The sequence below is a fragment of the Loxodonta africana genome, chromosome 9, assembly GCF_030014295.1.
Source record: "Loxodonta africana isolate mLoxAfr1 chromosome 9, mLoxAfr1.hap2, whole genome shotgun sequence".
NCBI lineage: Eukaryota > Metazoa > Chordata > Mammalia > Proboscidea > Elephantidae > Loxodonta > Loxodonta africana.
In genome coordinates this window covers 11,596,696-11,606,755 of record NC_087350.1, presented here as the reverse complement: position 1 = coordinate 11,606,755, position 10,060 = coordinate 11,596,696, and the positions used below count along the sequence as shown (strand labels likewise).

Here is a 10,060-nt window from a genome sequence, read left to right as displayed (position 1 = left end):
AGTATGGTGGAAAACCTGGTAGCATAGTTGTTAAGTTCTATGGCTGCTAACCAAAAGGTCAGCAGTTCGAATCCACCAGCCCTCCTCACAAACTCTATGGGGCAGTTCCAATCTGTTCTATAGTGTCGCTATGAGTAGTGATCAACTCAATGGCAAAGGCTTTGGTTCTGTTTTTTTTAAACACTGTGGTAAAGTGAGGACCAATGATATGAATTTTGGTCTCAGACCGCGAACACTACGTTCCTCCACTGGTCTTTACTTTCCAGAATAGGAGTTGAGCATATCTTGGCCAGTGCCGTATCATGTCCAGAGGAGAGAGGAAACGGGCAAGGCCTAGGACAACCACTTTAAGTTTACTCCCACCCTCATTCCTCTAGAGAATTCCAGTTACAACAGGGAGGTGGTAGAGTATGCATAGTTGTGAAGGGTTTGGGCTCTGTCCTCCTTAGATTTGTAATCCTGAACAGGGCATTATACATCTTCACCCTAGAGTATCTCATCAAATAAGGAGACAACTACAGTTAAGAGGATAGCTAAGAAGATGATATGACCTAATATATGAAGTGTAGTCCAAAAAAAGTATCTACAAGAGTGAAATTTTCCTAGCTACAGTATGTGTGAGTGGAAACTGGCAATGAAGTGCAGGGTCACGGACTTCTGTGAATGAAAGGCAGAGTGATTAGTCACGTGGGAAGCTTTATCTCTTCAGAGCAGGCCCTACATCTCTCTCAAACCTGAGCTTCCCAACAGGTCAATCAATATCGAACTCTTATCACATTCCACAGGATGTTTTTCCACATACACGTTGCTCTCATTGGCTGAAAGACTGAAGGCATCTTCTTCCCTCTCCCACTGCCCACCACTCGCCCAGGAATAAAGACACAGTCCCCTAAATCCAAATTTCAAGCAGTCTTAGGGATTCCCTGGATTCCAAAACAGCAAGTGGTATCCTGGAGGCAAAAGCACTTGAAATCTAAAACACTGGAAGAGGGATTGACACGGACAAATAGCAAGATAGATGTGATGATGGGCAGAGGATGTGTGTAGGGGTGGTGTTAAGATGGGGATGAGATATGTATTTGTCGAAAGTTACTGACATGCATGGATATTTAGCCCAGTCCTGCCATCCCTGGCTAGACTGAAGCCCACCATGACCCTGGAGGAGGGACTCTGGCGGTCTGTACAGGAATGGCAGCTCAAGAGCAACTTTGACCGGATGATCTTCTATGAGATGGCAGAAAAGTGAGTCCATGGCATCTTGGCCTTGTTGGGACTGAGCAATGAGGTGTGAATGAAGTAGGAGGGCTGGTACAAATCAGAGGGTGTGTGTGAGGAGGAGGTGTGCACCTGGAGAGGGCTCCTGGTTCCCTGATGATCCCGCTCTACCCTCAGACAACTTCTACCACACATTCACTGCTTGGAGTTTTCTGTTCTGCATTCATCAAGAAATTCACCCCTTCTACATGTTGGATTTGTAGATGCCCCCATACTGGAGTGTTAAGACAGAATGGGGAGAAACACTGTGGCTACCCAAGGAGATATGGTCCAAGCTCTAGACACTCTGAAATGAGGGGATATGCTGTACCAGCCAAGTTCCTGCTTGCGTCAACGTCCATATAGCTAACAGGGAATTTGGGGCCACTCTTCCTCATGACAACTCTTACAAAATTGTTCTACAACTGTCCAAGAATGGTCCAGGCTGGAAAGCTGTATTCATGAGAAGACAGCATCTCAGTCACCCTGTTGGACGAGCTTCTGTCCCTCATTGCCTTTCCTCCCTTGGTTTAAAAAAAAAAAAAGTCATGAGAGGAACCTGAGGCTTTTGTGAAACCTCATACTCCACCTTTTTTCCAAATGTCTCTTGGACCACTTGCCCACCTGGTTTATATCCCAAGGCCTCCAAGCTTGAGACTAGGACTGGGACACTAGGAACTACTCCTTGGTGTTATCTGCAATCAACTTCATCCCATTCCAGGTTCAGGCTGTCACCTCTACTGTGTGTGTTTTAGGCAAGGGCAGGAGAGGCTTGGAGAACGGTGTGCATGACTGGGTCCTGCTGTGTGTCATGTAGGTCTGATTCAATTCAACCAACCAGTGTCAGCGTTGTGGTGTGCCATCAGGTGCTAAGGGTATGGAAAGGTAGTGAGCACTATGGCTGTGTCAGGAGGAGCTTCCAAGAAGGCCGGGCTCATTTCCTTCACAACCTTCCTATGTTATGATGAGTTGTGCTGCAGGTGAAGGGATGATGTGGTGAACATGTAAAGGACCCAAACCTTGTTTGTGCCTCCTGGGAAATGGACTTACTGGGCACCTGGACAGGTCATTGAAGGCACATCTTTCTTCACTGCCCCATAATTGGCTGTTGCCTGGTCCTGGGGCTCCTGGTACATCTTGTCTTCTCCTCAGCACACCCTGTGCCTCCCTCACCCTTGTCAGGTTTATGGAGTTTGAGGCAGAGGAGAAGTCAGAGATTCAGATGTTGCAGCAGAGGAATGCGTCTGTCTGCCTGCTTCCTCCAGCTCCACGCAATCTTGATCCTCACGGGCCTTCATCCACTGTGGTTGGCCAGCATCCAGGTATGGCTAAGCAAGTTCAGCAGGAGCCACGGGCCAGGGGTCAAAGGAGGTATTTAGGGACTGGTTTTGTTGGGAGAAGGCATTGTCTTCACCTGTGGTGCTTTTCTTTCAAGAGGGGACAATGGCTATTTCTAACAGCAGAGACTGCCAGATGCCTGGGGTCTCCACTGCTCTTCTTTACACACTAGTAGTGAGGTGGTCAAGTTTTATAACTATTGTCTCACATGGATTATCAAATGTGGGCTCCAATACCTAATCAGCTTTAAATGTGGGTCTCAATGAGACTTCTTGAAAAAGAAGCAGTTTCAAGTTTCCCCATAAGTTGACTCTCTTGGACCATCTGCCTCTTCCATCTTCTCCTCTCACACTGTTTGTGGCTTCAAGTGTGCCTGCCCTACCAGAAACCATGACAGTGTCTCCATAATTCTGCCTTTACAACATGGGTTTGGGTGGTGACTTAGTTATCTAGTGTTGCTATAACAGAAATACCACAAGTGAATGGATTTACCAAACAGAAATTTATTCTCTCACAGTCTAGAAGGCTAGAAGTCTGAATTCAGGGTACCAGTTCTCGGGGAATGGTTTTACTCTCTGTTGGTTCTCGGGGAAGGTCCTTGTGATCAGTCTTCCCCTGGTCTAGCAGCTTCTCAGCACAGGGACCTCGAGTCCAGAGGACGGGCTTCACTCTGGGAACTTCATTCTTGGTGGCATGAAGCTCCTCTCCTCTCTGCTTGTTTCTCTCTTTTCCATTTCAAAAGAGATTGACTTAAGATACAATCGAATCTGTAGACTGAGGCCTCCCTCATTAACACCACTGCCTATAATCCTGCTTCATTAATATCATAGAGGTTAGGATTTATAACACATACGATAATCACATCATATCCCAAATTGGTGCACAACCCCACAATCCTGGGAGTCGTGGACTAGCCAAGTTCACACACATTTTGGGGACACAATTCAATCCGTAACAGGTGGAAAGAGCCAGAATTTGCTACCACATAAACATCCTCTTTCCAACCCTTCTATAGTGTTCATTCCAAAGAAGGGAGGTTCCATGGCACAGCCCCCTACGCAACATCAACACAGACCCCAGCACCCTTTGGAGCCCAAGCGGTCCCATGAAACCCCTCCTGAAGCCGTCAAAGATTATGTTGAAATTATGGAAGATCTCCTGGGAACTGCCCATTCAGCCACTGTGGAGCCAGACAGGAAATGTGAAGAAGAAGCAAATGAGGAACAAGAGGAAGCGAATGAGCTGTACCCAGATCCAGGACTCCTGAGCTACATTGACAAGCTGTGTGCACAGGAAGCATTTATCACCAAGGTGGGCCGGGACCTGAGGATTGGTGTGTGTGGGTTCTGTACTTTGGTGCTCCATCCACCAAACATCTAGAGTTTTACCCCAGACATTGTAATTAAGCTCAGTTCTTTCCTCCATAATCGATGTGTGTGTCCTTTTCTTGTGTGTACATGTGTGTGTGTGAGTGTCTGCGTAGGTGTAGATTGGGGTGGTGATATTTTAATGCAATACTGGATGCAAATTCGAGAGGGAGATTACTGATTCTCTTCTAGAACCTCTAAATCACTGGTTACTCCTTGTCAAAGATGTTCACATGTCGCCTCCTTCCATTCTCAGGTTGAAGCAGTTATTCACCCTCAATTCCTGGAAATGTTATTATCTCCAGATTCTCAGGTAGATCCCATGTCTTTAAGGCAGGAGCTGGAGGAAGAGGAAGGACTCACTCTCACTCAGGTAAACCAGAGGAGGAAGGGAGAATCATAACATGAAACCCACAGGATTTCATCTAACCCGACAGTGCCTTGGCTGTCATGGCTTCTGCGGAAGGCCAGCTGCAGGTGTGGGAGCAGGTGCAGAATGAGGAGGTAAGAGATAACGGAGTGGCCAAGAAGAGCAGTGGAGTGGTAAGGCATTGCGGTTGGGAAAACCACACAAGAGGATGGACAGGCAGAGCTGCAGTACTAGTTATTGAAGGACACTCATGTGACTGACTTCCCTAAATCCTGCCCCAATACTATGGTCTCCACCACCCACTCAGCCACGTGTTCTCACAGTCTGTACAGAATCAGTAATTATCCACTTTCCTTCCTTGCAGCTGGTGGAGAAGCGACTGCTGGAATTGAAAGGAAAAGTAGGTGTGGAGGCACCCCCAACTTATGGTGTGCCAACCATGGAGTCACCTTGTACAGAGTCTAGGACCAGTCAAGACGCAGGGAGCACAGATAACCACAGCATCCAACTACAGATGAGCGAGAAAATGAGCACAAAAGAGTTGGATACAGATGACCTGCCAAAAGATGGCAGCAGCTACAGTAATTTGTCTAAGTCAAAAGAACTTGCTCCCTTTATGTGGAGTCCCATGTCACAGGAACTTAAGTCTGAAGAATCAACTTCTCCTCAACGGGGTCCTGGTTGCACCTCCCCTAGATTGGGAAACAGAGAAACCTTAATGTCCTTACAAGCCTCTCCTATTAATGGAACACCTGGGAAAGGAGAAAGGTCCGGTGAAGAAGAGGAAGAGGAGGAACTCCCCAGCCTTGACTTACTCTTGGCATCTCAAGAAAGCCTACTGCCCTGGAGTCTTTCCAAGAGTCCTCTGCCTGCCTCCAGCATTCTGCACCATGGAGTTCGGGGTACCTGGGGAGAATCCCAGCCCCGATCTCCGGAGACAGTGAGTCTTAGCTGTCCTGGACATACAGCTGTGAAGTGGAAGATCCCACCTCAAGTCAGAGCTCCATCACTTGCTGCAAAGCAGCCCTACTCAGGGGCTGACCTTGGAGTCTCTGGGAGGCAACCCTTGACTGTGGGTGAGGTCCAACCCTCGCTGTCTCTAAAAAGAAGATGTGACCCTTCCACTCATGGAAAAAGAAAGAAGCATCTTCTTAGCCATTAGTGAGCTCTCCTATAGGTCAGACCATCAAGTTAGGGTCCTTTAGATAGGTTAGGGTTGTCAGCTCCTCCCCCATACTTATTAGGCTAATGCTCCTCCCCTATCCCAGTGGTACTTTTGGCTATTGTACAGATACGATGATGGCAGAGAGGGAGGCCAAAGCCTGGGTAGGGTGCACATCTACTTCCATAGTGGCAGATGAAGAACAGTAGATTTACTTTAAAGAATAAAAAAAAAAAACTTAAAGAATAGTCCTCTGTAAATTGGGATTAAAGATAGTTTTGTTGAAAGAAATTGTCATTGACTCTTTCTTCTGGCCCTCCTCTGATGCTGGATGGACTGTGGTGCTGTGAAAAGGAAAAGATATAGGTGTCCCCCGTGTTCCTGACCCACATGTGACTGACCTAGTTCTCTCCTCCAGCTTTAACTGATGTCCTTAGGATGCTCCTGGGGACAGTCTGGCTTTGGCCGCTCAAGGCTCACTGATAAATCGCCAGTGATCACTTTTATCATCCATTTTTCACTAGCTGTGGCTTGGTTTGGGGAGCTTTCTGTGGGTATACTATGCATATCTCTGTCTCTTAACAATCTATTAATGGAACTTGCATTTCAACCTTGCAGCCTTCTTGATCATTAACTAATGTTCCTATAATTGAGCCTTGAGGCTGTACTTTTCTTGAAGGGGCTTTTTTTCTTTTTCCTAGAAAGATGCCAGACAACAGATCTAAAATGATCCTCAGCATACCCAGGGATTTTCCTGTGTGGTTTATTTGACTTGACAGGATCAACACTTGGCTTCTTGGGGTCATGGCTTTCTGTTTCTCTGCATTTACTCTAAGAAATGCTATCATGAATTCTCAAGAGGACTTCTAAATAAGCAATGGTAATATGCTACCTTCGGTGAGGAGGGAATGAGATGGAATCTGTTAGACATACATTTATGAAGCCTTCTTTTGATAGTGTGCATATGAACTATGAAAGTAGACAGGGAAGTTAGGAAGTCCCTTTACCTTATTTGTGGACAGGAAAGAATCTCATTCAACCGAATTGGGAAGGTCCATCCTGCTGTGCTCAAGGGGACTGACCTCAGGTGCCTTTGGAATCTTCCAAGGAACATCCTATAAGCACTCTTCCCTTTCTTTCCCAAACGATGACTGAAATTCTAGGGTTAGATTGATGTAGATTTGGTCTTATACTTACACCTAAAATAGTTCCTTACAAACAAGAGGAAACTCACCTTACACAACAATGATAAAGTCCAGGAGAAGCAGAGATGTCATGAGGTTCATGGCAGACCTGGATGTCTGGAGTGTGCAAGGCTAGATGTGAGCAGGGATGGTAGGAAGGGCTGAGGAGTGCTAAGGAATCAGTTGTCTGACTGCTCGGGCACTTGCATAGACCCCATGTTCAGACCAGGGGTGTTCTAGTGGTGTGGCATTTAGTGCCTGTGAGCTGCTTCCCGTGTTGGGAGGTTCCTAATTGGGATCTGGATGGAGACCTCCGCAAGTAAGATTCTGCTGGGGAAAAAAATCAAGATGAAGAGATGAGAATGAGGGGAGAGGACACCTCTGGTCTTTCCTCAGAATTGTCAAGTCCTTGCCCTCCAATCTGCACTTAACTCCTCAAATCCAGGTGTCCACGTCCTGACTTCATCAGCACATTCTCCTCAGTAGCTCTATTTCTCAACCTGGAAGCTCCCTGGAATTTACCAAAGCTTCCTTCCAGCCTCATGCTTTTTTTCTCCAAGTTCCAAATTCTAATTTTATTCCAAGTGCCTCTGAATTTTCAGGAATGCCATGTCCCAGAAGGTTTCCGGCCAACAACATGCAGGCACCTCATAGAGTGTCCTCCTCAGCATAACCAACAATCCTGGTGTATCCCAGGTATTTAGGGGAGTGTACATATCCAACATTGAAAGACAATGTGGTAAGTGAAGGACAGAGCCCTGGCTCCTCCATTCCCCGCTGTTTGACTTTAGAAAATTCCTCTTAAGTCCTCTACATTTCAGGATCTTCACTGGGAAAATAGCATAACGCTGTACACCTCTCAGGGTGTCTGGGATATTAAAGGAGTGTTACAGCCGGTCCTTGGCACACAGTGGTGTTGGCTGTAGGGACTCGGAGGCACTGTATATTCTCACACCCCTGTCTTGCGTGGCTAGATGGAGTTGGGTGATACCTCCAGCCCTCAGGTCCCTGATGTGTGTGGATGAGGTGCCTGTTTAATGGGCAGGGCGACATCAAATGTCACAAATCTGCAACTGCCCCTTGGCTGTTGCAGTTGAAAATAGACTTCAAGTGTATGCCCTCTTGGTGTTGAAATGGCCCACACAGGTACAGGCAGGAGTGAACGGTGCTACATGTCCTCAGACCCTTTATGCCAGTGTCCAGGCAAAGAGGCAGGCCTGGCCTGACTTCCCAGCTGAGGTGGCATGGTGAATTGTTACAGCCATAGGACTAGTTTGTGTGCAGAGAGCCCTGAGCTCTGGGTTAGAGGACTGGCAGTTCTTGCATACTACCTGACTGGTTTCAGAGTGGACCGCAGGGAGCAGGGGGCAGGTGCAGAGAGGGAAAACAGGCTCTTCTCCCCTGTTAGAGTCTTAGATGGGGAGGGCTTATTTTGACTCCCACACGGTAGGCAGTAGGTTAGAAGCTTACACTTAACTTTCGCAGGTCCAGTACATTTCCATCTTGATCTGGAGGCATCTGCAGACTCTCCGCTGCCCAGCCTCTCCTGACATGGTGAAACCTATCCTGAATGCTACTGCTCTCCTCAGCCTGCCATGCACCAGTTGACCCAGCCAGCAGGGTGCTGGCAACCTCACAACTGGGATTTCTTTGCTGCTTTTTAACTGTTTCTCCCGCATCCTGCTGCTCAGTCCAACTCCTCAGCTTTGTCTTCGATGATCTGGGCCTCTACACTGTCATATAGAATCGATTCACTTCTTTTTCATGTCTTGGATGTAAGAAGAACAACAGGAAGCGTCTGATTATTTTGCCATCTTGGCCCTGGCTCTTCCTTCTTCCTTACAAAATTGAGGTGTATCCCAATGTATATGTATATTTGTTCCATTAGAATAAAGTCAATTGTTCCATTAAAATAAAGTCAATGTTCTACGCCCAGCATCAACGATCCTATTTGTATGTCTTTAGTCTAGAGTCTACAATGATAACTTTAACATTCCCTTAAACTTCAAAGTCACCCCAAGAATAGACTTGCCGGGTTTAGCAAAGAAAATACAGGCCTCCAAGGATTCCTCACGTAATATTGGGGATATATTTACAACAATATTCGTCACTGCTTAACAGAAATTTGAAGTCAATAAGTGGCTTGTATTTTACCTGGAAAAACTACAAAGAGGCAGAAAACATTAAGCTGTTATGACTTACCCTCAGAAGAACAGAACTGAATTTGCAGTCAAATTTATATCTTGGTTCCATACACATAAAACACAGCACCCAAACCAAACCAGCATACCAATTTCACAAAATCTCTGCAGGTCATATTGATTATCTGGGATATTGAATAGTCATCAAACTCTCTTGAGCACCTAGGTTTATCGGGCAGAGAGCAGACGTAAGGGTGAGGAAGGCAGAAAATCCTTTTCTCTGAAGGAAAAGTGCATACAATGCTACAGGCCTAGGATCTTCAGTTGTTAGTTAGGGCCCCACGGCCCTGAAATGGGTGGGTATCGTGAGACCAATGCAAGATTCTACTCACGCAAGTCAAATCCCCATCCACACACACACTTGCTCCCAAGTATCTCCTAGCTGGCCATTCTGGGTCATGAAGCACTACTTCTCAGCTTCAGCTTCACCTGTCTGCATCACACACCCTTGCTTTTTTGGCATCTGGGCTCATCAATTTATGTCCGCAATCTTTGGGGGAACCGTGGTATTATCATCTTTCAAGAAAGAATGTTTGTCTTCTTATTCATCACGAACACAATTTTCAGGGTATTATAGTGAAAATTATTTGAAAAAGCATTCATTTTGTTGTTGTTTCGAGAGGCTTGGTAGAAAAACTGGTCATGCGAGATGAGGGTGCTGACCCCAAGTCATTGCAACAAGAACAGTCATGTGAGAAAACTTTCATCCTGCTCTCACAGCAGGAGTGGTTTTTGGATGGGAGCGTGTAGGGGAAGGAGAGAGAAGCAGAGGAGAAGTATTCCACACCGACACCCCTCACATAAAAAAAAGTCCCTACTGGCACTAACAACCCTAGTGGTGTAGTGGTTAAGAGCTATGACTGCTAATCAAGAGCTTGGCAGTTTAAATCAATTGGGCATCTGTAGAAACCTTATGAGGCATCTCTACTCTGTCCTGTAGGGTCACTATGAGTAAGAATCAACTCAAAGGCCCCGCACACTTGCTTGGGATTGAACAAGACCTTCACCTGCATCCTTACACACCTCAACAAAGGGACACATCAGAAGGTTCAGCATACCCACAGCCAAGGTTGGAGACATTCCAGCTGTGCAAGCCTGTATCTGGCAGTTTTTCAGCTAACTGAGGTCCCATCAGCTCAGGGTTCTTGGGACTCTCTCTTCCCAGGCCCAGGTGCTAAGACTGT

At 46.5% G+C, this 10,060-nt stretch overlaps 1 protein-coding gene across 1 annotated transcript; it reads left to right on the top strand.

Moving 5' to 3' along the window:
• Nucleotides 1-1,150: 1,150 nt before the first annotated feature.
• LOC135232402 (NUT family member 2D-like) lies at nt 1,151-9,626 on the top strand. Its single transcript, XM_064290959.1, has 6 exons — nt 1,151-1,242; nt 2,437-2,576; nt 3,608-3,925; nt 4,265-4,332; nt 4,694-5,405; nt 9,499-9,626. The coding sequence occupies exons 1-6, from the start codon at nt 1,151-1,153 to the stop codon at nt 9,624-9,626; spliced, it is 1,458 nt and encodes a 485-aa protein (XP_064147029.1).
• The last annotated feature ends 434 nt before the right edge of the window (nt 9,627-10,060 follow it).

What these genes read in the sequence shown, in the direction of transcription:
- LOC135232402 (XM_064290959.1), top strand. Translation starts at nt 1,151, where the DNA reads ATGACCCTGGAGGAGGGACTCTGGCGGTCTGTACAGGAATGGCAGCTC. An exon ending in TTCTATGAGATGGCAGAAAA is followed by an intron (nt 1,243 to 2,436) that starts GTGAGTCCATGG and finishes CACCCTTGTCAG; the next exon opens with GTTTATGGAGTTTGAGGCAG. An exon ending in GAGGCAACCCTTGACTGTGG is followed by an intron (nt 5,406 to 9,498) that starts GTGAGGTCCAAC and finishes TTGTTTCGAGAG; the next exon opens with GCTTGGTAGAAAAACTGGTC.